Source organism: Schistocerca americana, chromosome 1 (assembly GCF_021461395.2).
Source record: "Schistocerca americana isolate TAMUIC-IGC-003095 chromosome 1, iqSchAmer2.1, whole genome shotgun sequence".
Taxonomy (NCBI): Eukaryota; Metazoa; Arthropoda; class Insecta; order Orthoptera; family Acrididae; genus Schistocerca; species Schistocerca americana.
The window spans coordinates 377,595,001-377,609,808 of NC_060119.1; the positions used below are offsets into that span (position 1 = coordinate 377,595,001).

The 14,808-nt window shown below is 43.9% G+C and overlaps 1 protein-coding gene across 1 annotated transcript in view; it reads left to right on the forward strand.

Annotated features, from left to right (window-relative positions):
* The first annotated feature begins 776 nt into the window (after positions 1–776).
* Positions 777–14,808, forward strand: part of LOC124600699 (DNA polymerase alpha subunit B) — an 89,841-nt gene continuing 75,809 nt past the window's right edge. The window contains exon 1 of the mRNA XM_047136185.1: positions 777–924. Within this exon, the coding sequence (XP_046992141.1) occupies positions 849–924 (76 nt within the window). The 5' untranslated portion in view covers positions 777–848. The remainder of the gene's footprint in view (positions 925–14,808) is intronic.

A 14,808-nucleotide genomic window follows, 5' to 3' on the forward strand; every position in this document is an offset into this window, starting at 1 on the left:
ATTTGTAAAAGAAACAACAGACAGAGACGAAAATGCTGTCTGCAATGGCAAACTAACCAAGAGCTGATATGTAAATATCATCCAAGATTTTAGAGTCTTAGTGTATCTATTGCTACAGACATTTTGAATAACTAATCTTTAGTTTAACAACTACCACATCCCACTCCGGAGCTATTTTCTGAATATAATACACGATTTATAGATTGTTTGGTCTCACAAATCATGAAGCTTATACGAGTCGCTTTTTTTGATTACATATATTAAGTTTAGTTATTAATTCCTTTAAAAATCTTTTAAGATTGTGGAATTTGTCATTGGTTTGTAAATCCCCCCCACCGCGCGCACACACACACACACACACACACACACACACACACACCGCTGCAGAAAACAAAATATAAGTTGCCGTTCTTTTAGTTCCACAAGCTGTGAAAGCTTACATGTCGACCTCTGTTCTAGTTTTTTCAGTTATAAAACGGAAACAGTGAAATCGAATGGAGTACAGCAGCAATTACTCCACGATAACTGCAACAGAATCCTCGTCTTTCGAAATACTGCCACCAGGGAGTATCGGTGGAAGGAAAGTGGCGCAACGAATTGCAGCGAAGTTGAGCTTTATGTGACAATAGTTGCGTCTGTTAAGTTGCGCCACTAAAAACTTGGAATTCGCACATGCAGCTAAATCATAATTGCAATATGCCACTATCTGTGTTACCGGCTGCAGAAAATCTTTCAGGAACAAATAGTACTTCGAAGCTAAAAGCTTTGGTCACGAATGGCCAATGACAAATGAAGAATGCATAGAAGCGCGCCAATATTTCGTTTTACAGTTCTAATGGTTGTTCGAAATGTTTAGTAAAGAGGGTTTAAGAGAGCAGTTTTTGTCGATGGGCGTGAGAATAACTGACGTAGCGTTAAGTAAATGTGAGTAATAACTACTATCTTTTGTAGCACTGTACTTTTGACTGATTTTAACTATCTGCCTCATGGGTATATTATTAACGCTGTAGTGTTACGTGTAATCGATGGTCGTTTATGAATTCCTACTCTCAGTTTGTCATAGTGGCTAGTAATGATTGAGAAAAAAGACTTTCGGTCACGCGTAGTGGCACTGGAGCTCAAATCTGACGATCATCTGTGGGGATTCTTTTGTCAAATACCCCACTCCCTTCTTTTCACTTGACGTCTCGATATTTTTTTCGATAATCTTTGTGTTCCGTAGCAAATTTGTATTCATTGTTCCCAAAGTAGTCTATAGTTTTGTACTGCGTAAGCTGTCGTGCTGAGGATCATTGTACACTGCATTATAATGCCTCTGTAGTGATATTATTGACACAAACGTTTTGTTGTTTTAAACCAGGGTATACAACCGGTACGCATTTGTTAAACGCCATAAAATTGATCTTCGCCGTGTGCTAAATTTGTAACTTAGATTCACCGAATGAACGGTTTACCACAAAAGGCTACAGTTCTAACACTTTATTGTATTCATGTTTTAGAATGTAACTATGCCCACTTACTTTGTTTCTTAGATCCCTGTAGGTTTTTCTTTGATCAGAAAGAAAACTCTTTCGTACAATTTGCTTCTTACAATTTTGTTTTGCCAATGCACCAATCAAAGAGTTTATGTACTGTGTTTTTGTCCATAGTTTCTGCAATTTGTCACAAAAACCAAACATTAAAATGGTTTATTCTTATTTTGTTCATGGCAGTGTGTAGTATTGGCTAACTCTTTCTGTATTTTCAATAAAATTAACGTAGCTTTTATTTTTTAATTCGCATTAGACTTTAGTAGAACCAATAGTTTATTTCTCCATCTGTTATCACTAGGCCTACTACATCTTACATATTTTATCTTATTGTACATGCTCATTAATTTGCTCAGTCATGTGTTCTAGAACTTGTTTGTAAGAAAGTCTGTACAGATATGGAAATAGAAAAAGTAGACTATACATTGTTAACTGTTGTAAACAATTTGTCCTTACTCAAGGCGTGTTAAATGTGAGTGTGCCGTTCTGACATTCATTGCATCAGTTATTCAACAGTTGGTATTTAACATATTGCTGAGTTTTCAGTTGACTGCATTGAATTATATCACAGAGATTGTCTTCTGTATGACTTAAAAACAAGAAATGAACATTTAAAGAATGTTACTGCTTGTCATTCAAATCTTTTAAAACGGGGGGGGGGGGGGGGTCGGTCATAGGGAGGTCGTTGGTTAACTCAGATTTCAGGCGATCACTTTAAAAGAAGTTAATTTTGAACCTAAAATTTGCAAAATGTAAAGAAGTTACAATGAATTTGACATCAAAATATTTTATGGTTGAACTCATCATCAGTGAACTGATGATATTTTTAGAACTGCAAGTTGCATATCGTGTGAATGTAATGGGTTTCTGAACATCGTTCGAACACAGATACAGAAAGCTTGCATGTGGGTGGATATAACTGAGCAACGAAATGGTCAAGTGTGCTCCAGTAGATTTTCTTGGAAAATTAATAGTACTGCAATAGAATGGGGCCCCATGCAGTTTTTTGAATTAACTTACAAAACTACTTGGTGCCTTATTAAACTTAATATCATACTAGCAAAAGGGTCATTCCATGTCAGATCAACAAATGACAGTATGGTTTTAAACCTGAACATTTTGTATTTGTTTAAAATGAAGTATGCATGTACTATTCATAAATAGTATGGATTTCGATAAAATATTTTAAAAATAAATTCTAAAAAGTCAAACATATCCTGAAAGTAGGGATGATAATTGGATCACTGTCAAAAATAATTTTATATTTATGGTGGTGCTGTAAAACATGTTCGAAAATTAATTTAAGATGTAGTCCATATCAATTCAGGCAGGCTAGGAAAAAATCTTACCTTCATATTCTTGGATGTTATTGAATTTAACATATGTTAAAATGAACGAATAGTAAGGAACACACATTTTTTTGTTTTCTCCAAAAAAGGAATTTGTTACAAGATACAACCCTCCAAAGATGACACTGCATCCCATTTTAAAGATGCAAATTTTGGAAAAAATGTTATGATGGATCCCTGTAATGGTTCTACATATTTTGTTGTTTTTATTTGAAAGAAAATTGCTTTATGATTACAAAGAAATCCTTCATTTGGACTTATCTGTCAAAGTTCTTACTATAGTGTTCTGAACATTTGTTATAATTTATGGAAAAAAAATTTCAAAAATGCCAGTATATAATTTTTTTATCATTACCATATAGTTCTACATTTCCTGAAAATCAGAGCTTTCACTTTTAGGTTAAACAGGTTTTGCTGTACATAAAACATGTTTTATTGCCACATTATCACATAAAAATCAAACCTAGCCGTATTTAACATAATTTTAGTTTTGAAAGATGAGTGAGAGACTCATTTCTCCGGCATTTTAAATGGTCTCAAAATGTATGTGAAAGGTCCGAAGATGGTTTCAATTTATACAGCTTCTATCCACTCTTTTTTTTTTTTTTTTTTTTTTTTTTTCCTAATACCAGTCAGTGAACTAAAAACGTGTTCCACTGCTTTGATATAGTGAGATACCTTCCTGTTGAACCAATAGGAATTGCAGCACTTGCAATCTTCAAACCATTGTGAACAGGAAGTGAGCACTGATGGTGTTGTTGTTGTCCTTCAGCTGGAAACCTGTATCCAGCAGCTGGTCCATGTGGTAGAATAAAGTTCACTACAATTTCATGTAACTCATAACTGGTGTCTATAATCTCTGCAATCCACCAGACACAGTCATACACATGCGCCACAAACATCCCCCTTCTCAGGTTGTGAATCTGAATGTTGTACTGCTGTTTCTGAGGTGTTGGCTGAACGAACGAAATTTCTTGTTTCTTGCTCTTTGAAGTGCGTGCAATATGAGTTTGCCCATCATTTTGAATCCAAAAAGTCTTCTAACTTCCTTTCACAGGAGTAGTTTGTTTGGACCATTCTTCTTTTTTCTGCTCACGGAATCCTTAGATTTCCTCTTTGGACAAGAGAATGAGGGCTGTGGATATGTAAGATTTCACGACTCTTGTAAAATCCTCAGCATTCTGAATCGCAGCTGTATTTGGTCTGGAAAGATTGTTTTGTTGCATGGTGCTTCTGCATGCCTCCTGCACCATCACAAGGCTCCTTCCTGTGACCAGTAGCACCGTGTACTCAATTGGCACAAGCAACTTACTCAATTCAAGCTGCTGGTAACGACTTTTAAAATGACTAAGAGTACCATCAGAAATAATGATTATTTTCTGTGTCCCTGTTTGTGGTTGAAGAATTTTGCGTACTGCTAGCAAAGCATGGGCTGAGTCCTGTCCTCTGTCATCACTTCTAACTGCAACACTTGTGATCTTGTTTTGAAAATTGTCACTCCTGTAAATATTGAAACTTGGTCATTACTCCAATGATACCCTCGTACTTCTTGTGGTAGAATTACAGACCACTTCTCAGCAAAATCACAGTGAAGCACTAAACTTCTGAAATGAAATGTGTAGTTGTCGCAATTTCTTCAGATGCTGGTGTGTTACTGCTTTCACTGACCATTTACCAAGTTCATCAACTGCCAAAGGCAACAGTTTTCTTAACTGTTTGTTTTCCCCCCATGTTGCATATGTAATTTCTGCAGAGTTATCTGCTACGTCTTCCAGGCCAAGTGCCTGTAAAAACATTCCTCCTTTCCAGGGCAGTCACCACATTCTTGAAACAAACAAGTCTCTCGCTTTACACAGACTATTAATGACTTCACATGCCCAAGGTATCATATGTCACGTGCTCCAGTAAATTCTTCAAAGGTACCACTCAAAGTTCAAAATTTACACAGTACAGACATAAACAGGCATCTCTTCACAACTTTCTGACCTTCAAGTGTTATAGCGTCTTTTTTGTTGGAATTCTGGTGAGAACAGTCCCATATATCTTCCAGATAAAATGACTGCACTATTTGAATTTGAGCTTCTGCTACAGTATGACCACAATAGGGATCTGGAGTTCGAAAGGCTGCTTTTACAGACCTCGCATTTCTTAATTTGTCTACCATGTACTTGATGCTGATGGAATGCGGTTCAGAATTGTTTTCTTTGAAAATGTCTCTGGAATAATATTTAAAACTTGCACCTTTTCACTATAGGATGCACAATATTCAACAGCTGACTTGATATTTGTGAAAAATTGCTGGTTAGAGGTGCAAGAGTGCTTTGGTTCATTTTCTTCTGAAGATGGAATTTCTACTTTGAAGAGAGCGCACAGTTTTGCTGTAGTGTATTCATCCATAGCTTTTGTAATTTCTCTGCACTTTTTTCGTGTATAGAGATTATGAACCGACTTCACGGACCACAGTTTCTTAACAGGAGTAACACCCACCTCTGTAGTTGACTGATTCAAGGTATTTAATTTTTCCTCCATTGATGAAAAACCTGCATCATCTGCACCATGGGAGGCTTCACTTTGTTCAGATACTATCATTGTTACTCTGTCAAAACATTTAGAATACAAAAGTTGCCACTGGAAACATTTTCACTTTGAAACAGTCTTCAAATTAGAATACTTATTCCCACCCTGAACAAAGTCTGTATTTTTGTTTGTCTCATATATCACTTTTTTATGGATATGCAAATAGTCAGCACACTTCACTCTTTTGTGGCCCCAGTCAGAAGACATTTCAAACAGTCTCACAAAAACACAGAACTCACTGGATGGTCTCAGATTTCTTAGAAGCCTCTTCAGTAAACAAATTAGCACTGAACGACTACAATACAGACACCTGCAATGAACAACCATGACAAAGAAACTGACAAGAAACTACATCAGATTGTAAGAAATATTTGCAATGAAATAACTGCAACAAAGAAAGTGACTAGCAGTAACCGCAACAAAGACACTAGAAATATTCATTGTAACAAAGAAATTAGTAAGAAAGAACTTTAGTGAAGAAAAATAACCTGTCCAACTTAAAAGTGGAAGCTCTCTATTACAGGGGATACAGTACTACGTCGTACTCAACAACAGAAAAAAAATCTAACTTTTCTGGATTGGCATTTTTGAAGAAAAAAAAAAAAATTCCCTAAATTATAAAGAAAATTCAAAAGGCGACAGTGTAGAAACTTTGACAGATATGTCTGAACGGAGTATACCATTGTAACCATAAAGCAATTGTCTTTCAAATAAAAAAACTTTATTGAAATATCTAGAACTTCTTTAGTGACAATACTCAGTAAATGCCTGAAGATGGCTTTGTAAGGCGAAAACCGGTTAACAACAAAAGTAATATTGTAGAACAAAAGCAAGAAATTTGCATCTTCAAAATGGTGTTTCACAGTGTCATCTTTGGAGGCCAGTATCTCAGGGCATACGGCAGGAATTTTTTTGGGAAAACAAAAAAATACGTGTTTCTTACTTACGCCAGAATTTTAACATATGCTAAATTCAATAACATCTGAGATTATGAAGATAATCCCCCTACCTGAAGTGATACAGATTATGCCAATTGTACAGTTCACTGCAGCATTCTAAGAACCACCTAGGCCTACTTCATCTGGGTTGCATATTGAGTCTTGTGTGAAATCAGAATGAATAGCTCACAACATTATGTGATATGGGATGTTAGTTATTGCTATAGCTTTTGGTAAGTTAGTGTTCACATGTGTTTGGAAGGTCAGCTGTTGAAACCAGCTCATGAAACTCATGGACCAAGCAATTTCTTCTATTTTATTTACTTCGTACAGTTGAATCCAGCCTTTCTGCATATTTGTATACAAGCTGTCAATGTGTTTGTCAGTCAGTCCATAGCTCATGTTTTTAACTTCAGCCATTGACCTTGCTGATGTGGAATGGTTTGGTTCCTATATGCTACAGGTAGTAGTAATGTAAGTGCAGCCACAGCAAGTGTATTTGTGGAGAGTAAAGAAATAACCCATAGCTATTGAGAAGAGAGAGCAGCCATTTCAGTTGTCACCCGGCCAAAAGTGTAGATGGTTGACTGATAAAACTTATTACTATTTGCCAACATAGCCATGCTGTACTGACACAGTAAATCACAGAAAAAAGGGGAAACTACATGCTTTTTCCCCCAAGGGCATGCAGCTGTACTGTATAGTTAGTGATGGCATCCTCCTGGGTAATATATTCTAGAGGTAAAAAGAGTCCTTCATTTGGAACTCTGGGACGGGTCAACTCAAGAGTTTGTCATCAAGAAAAACGAAACTGCCGTTATAGATTGAGTTGTGGAATATTATATCCCGTAATTGGGTATGTGGGTTATAGAATTTAACAAGGAATTGGATAGGTTGAAGACTGATGTAGTGGGAATTGGTGGCAGGAAGAACAGGACTACTGATCAGGTCAGTAGAAAGTGTTAACAGAATCTTCCGTCATTTCTTTGTAGAACAACATTATAATAAATGAAAAGCACCGGTTAGCTTTTGTTCTACAGCAAACTGGTGCTTTTCATTTATTCAGTAGAAAGTAATAGACATAAAATCAAATAGGTTTAATTCAGTAGTAGTCTCATGAAGAATAATAAAATAGAAACATTGGGAAGCTACTACTAACAGCATAGTGAACACATTGTCGTAGCAAAGATATACAAAATGCCAACACCCACCACAGAAGTGAAAGTTAAAAATACCATGTAGCTGCCCAGATAAAGAGGTTGAAAGAATTTGATGGGAGAGAAAGGAAAATATTCACATAGTTAAAGACGAAAATTTATTTGTGGGTGACTTGAATTTGGAAGTGTGAAAAGGAAGAGTAGCAAAAATAGTACAATGTTACACAGAGCATAATGTAGCCATGACCAACACTTGATTTAACAATTGTGAAAGAAGGTGCTTGAGGCATTAGCAGTTTGATTATACAGGATGTTCGTTTTAACTTGAGACAGCTAAATCTTTTGAAAAGGATATCTGGTTTTGAAATAGCTGCCTTGCCGCTATACACGTTGTTTGTTTCACTTGAGAGAATTATCTCCAACAATATTGTACAAAAAACATGTTATAGGTGAAAAGCTAGTATTAGTAAAGGGGATATCTGTGATAAAAATGGTTGCGTCCTCCCCCCCCCCCTCCCCCCCCCCCCCCCACCACCACCACCACCCCCCACCCGTCTCCCCCAGTGTGAGCAGGGTCAACTATGTATTTTCAAATGGGGAACAACGTCCCCATTATTGTTTAATATTTGGATTCTATGCCAAAAGATACTATGTTGCCATACAAGTAGCTTATTTGCCAAAAACATCTATGTCTAGCCATATTGTTGGTACTATACAATCACATTTGCACACTCAAATAATGTCTGAACATCAATATCAACCATTACAACACGAAGGTTTACATCTACATCATGACAAATTTGTTGGTACTAAATTTCAGAAACAGGCACACTTGATATTTGCCGATTATAGTGCCATCCACCACAAATGGGAAGCAATGGTTTTACTAAACATAGGTATTTTTTGGCATAGTATCCGAATGCTGAACAAAACTTGTGGAGAGGTGGTTCCCATTTGACAAAAGTTGACACCACCCACTCGGGGAGTGGTTAGGAGATGGCAAGTTGTAATACAGCATATGTCCCATTTATTAATGTTAAACTTTTCACCTACAGATGTTTTCGTTCAATGTTGTTGGAGGTATTTGTCTGAAATTGAAAGTAACAACCTATATAATGGCAAAACAGCAATTTAAAAACCAGGTTTTAAATTGTCAATCAAATTCTGACAGTCAATTCAGCACAAAGCCCTGAACCCCCTGCGGGTCCGGGGTAAGAATAGGCCCGAGGTATTCCTGCCTGTCGTAAGAGGCGACTAAAAGGAGTTTCAACCGTTTCGGCTTTCCATGTGATGGTCCCCCTTGGGGTTTGACCTCCATTTTTCAAAATTCTACAGAAGTACGAGCCTTTTGGGGAAGGACGCCTTATGTGGTGTACCATTGGTCCTCAGTGCACTAAGACCTTGGCACTCAGCATTGTACCGACGTTGTAACCATACCCACTATTCCTCAAATTGGGCCTAAACGCCTGATGGGTTGTACAAGTTATGCCCATAGTGCGTCCCCATCTGCACCTACGATCATGATGGACTTTCCATGGCATCAGAAATGCAGCACGGTAGCCAGCCCGTTGTGGTGGGGTTGTCATGTACCCTCTAGGTTGTAGCCCCCTGACAACACAGGGATCGTACTGCCGATACCTGAGCTGCACCCTCCCCACGTCGGCCAAGGAGTAGATGCCCGTCTCCTTGGGGCATCAGGACTCCCGGCAACGGTCATCCTGCCAGGTGGCCCTTGCTGAGGCTGGGTGGCGCCCGTGGGGAGAGCCCCTGGTCGGAGTGGGTGGTATCGGGGCGGACGTTTCACAGATGAAACGTCAACACGTATCAGGTCGCTCTGCGGCCGAGTCTTTCAAAAGGAAAGGTACTGTCTCTAGTTCTGGTTCTCCTGCCCTTTCCCCCTTGGCCACTCCCTGGGAGGAGGGACAGGCCCGCCGGCTTGGGGCGAAGTACTTCCCCCGCTATTTGGTCTGTTCTCGAACCGATGGGGGGGGACGTTTGCCACCTCCAAGCCCATGTTCGTTGTTCAGCACATTGAGGACATCTTTGGGGAAATCGAGGCTCTCAGCAAGATGCGTTCAGGGTCCGTTCTTATCAAGACCACCTCCGCCACACAGTCGGCGGCGCTCCAGGCGTGCGACCGCCTAGGGGACATCCCAGTGTCCATTGTCCCGCATCTGGCACTAAATAGGACGCAGGGGGTTATTTTTCATCGGGACCTCCTGCTGCAATCTGATGAGGAGCTCAGGGCCAACCTGGAGCGCCGAGGCGTGCATTTCGTCCGGCGAGTCCAGCGCGGCCCCAAAGACCGTCGCATCGACACCGGGGCCTTTATCCTCGCCTTCGAGGGGGACGTTCTCCCGGAGAAGGTAAAGGTGATGTGTTACCGGTGCGATGTGCGACCTTACGTCCCGCCTCCTATGCGCTGTTTTCGGTGTTTGCACTTTGGGCACATGCCGTCACGGTGTGAGGCTGAGCCTCTTTGTGGCGATTGTGGACGTCCTCTTCGTGAGGAACATACATGCACCCCACCACCTCGGTGCGTTAATTGTCATGGCACCCACTCGCCTAGATCCTCAGACTGCCCCGCCTATCAGAAGGAGAAGAAGATACAAGAACTCAAAACTTTGGATCGTCTCTCTTATTCTTAGGCCAGGAAGAAGTATGACCGCCTCCATCCCGTGCCGTTGACCACTTGCCTCAGTTGTGTCCACTCCTTCCGCGGTATCCTCACCCCTATCCTGTCCCCCCTCCGCCTCCTCCCCCCATCCGAGGTCTCTGCCTCCGCCTCCCAAATCCCTCCCTTCCAAATCCTCCTTCCCTGTGGCCCCCGCCCCCTCTGCCCCAGGGGCCACCCTTCCTCCTCCCCCTCCCCGCCTGAGAAGCGATCCTCATCTCAGGCGTCCATCGGGGAAACGTTCCGGACCCCAGCTTCCGAGGACCGGCGTTCCAAAACGGACCCCGCGCGTGAGGACCTTCTTCGGGTCCAGCCCACCATCCCTGTGCCTCCTCGGACTTCCAAGAAGTAGTCTCTATCCCCCTCTACACCCCGGCGTGTTTCATCTGACACTCCATCCGTGAGTCGCTGCTCCCGACCGTCCTCAGTTTCGCCGGGATGCTCTGCTGCCAGGCGCTCAGCTGGCCTCGTCGGCAAATGGTGCTGCCCCTCCTACACAACCAGGGACAGCAGCCGCAGCTGGTGACGACTCGATGGAACAGGATCCGCCTCCCGCCGGTTGTAGCGTTGTTCCCTTGAAACCTGGCCCTCCGCGGCCGCCGAGGTGACCAGCTCTTCCCCCGTCTCGTTCCCCTCTTTTTTGACTAGCGATGGCATTGTTACATTGGAACATAAGAGGTATTCAATCTAATTGGGAGGAATTACAACTGTTCCTCTGCCTGCACTGTCCGCTCGTCCTTGGTCTCCAGTAAACCAAGTTGCGCCCGACTGACCGTATTGCCTTTACCCACTATACCTCGGAGCGGTATGACCTCACCCCTGTGGACGGTATCCCAGCTCATGGTGGGGTCATGTTGCTCGTTCGGGACGATGTCTATTACCATCCCATCCCATTGACCACCCCACTCCAAGCAATAGCTGTCCGTATTACTCTTTCTGCTTTTACTTTTTCAGTTTGTACCATCTACACTCCATCGTCATTCGCTGTTAGTCGGGCTGACATGATGCGCCTGATTGTTCAGCTTCCCCCGCCGTTTTTATTGTTTGGCGACTTCAATGCCCATCATCCCCTTTGGGGCTCTCCTGCATCCTGTCAAAGAGGCTCACTCTTGGCGGATGTCTTCAACCATCTCAATCTTGTCTGCCTCAATACTGGCGCCCCGACTTTCCTCTCGGACTCTACTCATACCTACTCCCACTTGGACCTCTCGATCTGTTCTACCACTCTTGCCCGTTGGTTCGAGTGGTATGTCCTTTCTGACACCTATCCGAGTGACCACTTCCCCTGTGTCGTTCGTCTCCTGCACCACACCCCATCCCCACGTCCTTCGAGCTGGAACATACCGAAAGCTGACTGGGGACTTTACTCCTCCCTGGCGACCTTTCCGGACCACGATTTTCTCAGTTGTGACAGTCAGGTCGAATACCTCACGGCTGTTATCATCAATGCTGCCGAACGTTCCATTCCTCGTACTACCTCTTCTTCATGTCGCGTTTCCGTCCCCTGGTGGAACGAGTCTTGTAGAGACGCTATTCGTGCTCGACGACGTGCTTTACGCACCTTTCGCCGCCATCCTACGTTGGCGAATTGTATTGGATACAAACGACTCCGAGCGCAATGCCGTAGAGTCATCAAAGACAGCAAAAAAGCTTGTTGGGCCTCTTTCACCAGCTCCTTTAACAGTTTTACTCCCTCTTCTGTCGTCTGGGGTGGCCTGCACCGGCTGTCGGGCATTAAGGCCCACTCCTCGGTACCTGGCCTGACCTCAGGTAATGGGGTCCTCGTTGATCCTGTGGCTGTCTCAAACGGCTTCGGCTGGTTTTTCGCGGAGGTTTCAAGCTCCGTCCATTATCACCCTGCCTTCCTTCCCAGGAAAGAGGCAGAAGAGGCTCGGCGACCTTCCTTCCACTCGCTGAATCTGGAAACTTATAATGCCCCCTTTACTATGCGGGAACTCGAACGTGCGCTTGCACTGTCCCGGTCCTCTGCTCCGGGGCCAGATGCCATTCACATTCAGATGCTGGCACACCTTTCTCCGGCGGGCAAAAGCTTCCTTCTTCGTACCTACAATCGCGTCTGGACCGAAGGTCAGGTCCCCATGCGTTGGCGTGATACTGTTGTTGTTTCTATACCCAAACCCGGGAAGGATAGACACCTTCCTTCTAGTTACCGCCCCATTTCTCTTACAAGCTGTGTCTGTAAGGTGATGGAGCGCATGGTTCATGCTCGGTTAGTTTGGATTCTTGAATCTCGACGGCTACTTACCAATGTCCAATTCGACTTTCGTTGCCGCCGCTCCGCTGTTAACCACCTTGTGACCTTGTCGACATTCATCATGAACAACTTTTTGCGAAGGCGCCAAACGGTAGCCGTGTTCTTCGATTTGGAGAAGGCTTATGATATCTGTTGGAGAGGAGGTATCCTCCGCACTATGCACAGGTGGGGCCTACGCGGTCGCCTGCCCCTTTTTATTGATTCCTTTTTAACGGATCGAAAGTTTAGGGTACGTGTGGGTTCCGTATTGTCCGACGTCTTCCTCCAGGAGAACGGAGTGCCTCAGGGCTCCGTCTTGAGCGTAGCCCTTTTTGCCATCGCGATCAATCCAATTATGGATTGCATTCCACCTAATGTCTCAGGCTCTCTCTTTGTCGATGACTTCGCGATCTACTGCAGTGCCCAGAGAACATGCCTCCTGGAGCGCTGCCTTCAGCGTTGTCTAGACAGCCTATACTCATGGAGCGTGGCAAATGGCTTCCGGTTCTCTGAAGAGAAGACGGTTTGTATCAACTTTTGGCAATATAAAGCGTTCCTTCCGCCATCCTTACATCTCGGTCCCATTGTTCTCCCATTCGTGGAAACAACTAAGTTTCTAGGGCTCACATTGGACAGGAAACTGTGTTGGTCTCTGTATGTCTCTTATTTGGCGGCCCGTTGTACACGTTCCCTTAATGTCCTCAGAGTTCTTAGTGGTTCATCTTGGGGAGCGGATCGCACTGTCCTGCTTCGCTTATATCGGTCCATAGTCCGATCGAAGCTGGATTATGGGAGCTTCGTCTGCTTGGCCATCCCTCTTAAGCCGTCTCAACTCCATCCACCATCGGGGGTTACGTCTTGCGACCGGAGCCTTCTACACTAGTCCTGTCGAGAGTCTTTATGCTGAAGCTGCCGAATTACCATTGACCTACCGGCGCGACGTACTGCTGTGATGGTATGCCTGCCGGCTGTTGTCTATGCCCGACCACCCCTCTTACCAGTCCTTCTTCGCCGATTCTCTCGACCGTCAGTACGGGTTGTATGTGTCTGCCCTGCTGCCCCCCCGGAGTCCGCTTCCGTCGCCTGCTTCGACAATTGGATTTTGCCCTCCCTACCACCTTCAGAGAGGGTGAGAGCCCGACACCACCTTGGCTCCAGGCTCCGGTTCATATTTATCTCGACCTCAGCTCACTCCCGAAGGAGGGGACTCCGGCTGCAGTGTATTGCTCACGGTTTGTCGAACTTTGTGCTCGACTTGCCGGTCACACCTTTATTTACACCGATGGCTCCAAAACTGACGATGGTGTTGGCTGTGCCTTTGTCGTCGGGGCTGCCACCTTTAAATACCGGCTCCTCGACCAATGTTCCAGCTTTACGGCCGAGCTTTTTGTTCTCCATCAGGCCGTTCAGTATGCCCGCCGCCACCGCCATTCATCGTATGTACTCTGCTCTGACTCACTCAGTGCTCTTCAGAGCCTTGGAGCTCCCTATCCGGTCCATCCCTTGGTTCAACGGATACAGCAGTCCCTCCATTCTTTCGCTGATAATGGTTCTCCTGTCAGCTTTCTGTGGGTCCCCGGACATGTAGGAGTGCCTGGGAATGAGGCTGCGGATGCTGCAGCCAAGGCTGCAGTCCTCCTGCCTCGGCCAGCCTCCCATTGTGTCCCATCATCTGACGTTCGTGGGGATGTTTGTAAAAGGCTTCAGTCGTCGTGGTGGGATGCTTGGTCATCCCTCCAAGGAAACAAGCTCCGGGCAGTAAAACCACTCCCAACTGCTTGGACAACCTCCTCCCGACCATCTCGGTGAGAGGAGGTCCTTCTGACCAGGTTGCGGATTGGGCATTGCCGGTTTAGCCACCGCTACATGCGCTCCGGTGACCCAGCCCCGCAGTGCCCTTGTGGTCAGGCATTAACAGTGCGCCATGTTTTATTGTCGTGTCCCCGCTTTAGTCAATCTCATGTTGTCCTGTCCCTGCCATCTACTTTACCGGATATTTTAGCTGATGACGCTCGAGCAGCTGCTCGTGTTCTGTGTTTTATAACTTTGACTGGCTTGTCCAAAGACATCTAACCTTTTTACTTATTTTATCTGCATTTTGTCAGGTCTTTTTGGTGTCCCTCCCCCCTCCCCATGAGTTTTACTAGATTCCATGTGCTCTAACAACAGTGACTGGGCGCTAATGACCTCAGTAGTTGAGCGCCCTTAAACCCCACCAAAAAAAAAAAAAAAAAAACAAAGCCCTGAAGAAGGCTACTTACAATAGTGGGCAAAATGTTGGACAATCTTATGTATTGACAATGCAACCAACAGCCCTGAAGAATTTTGAC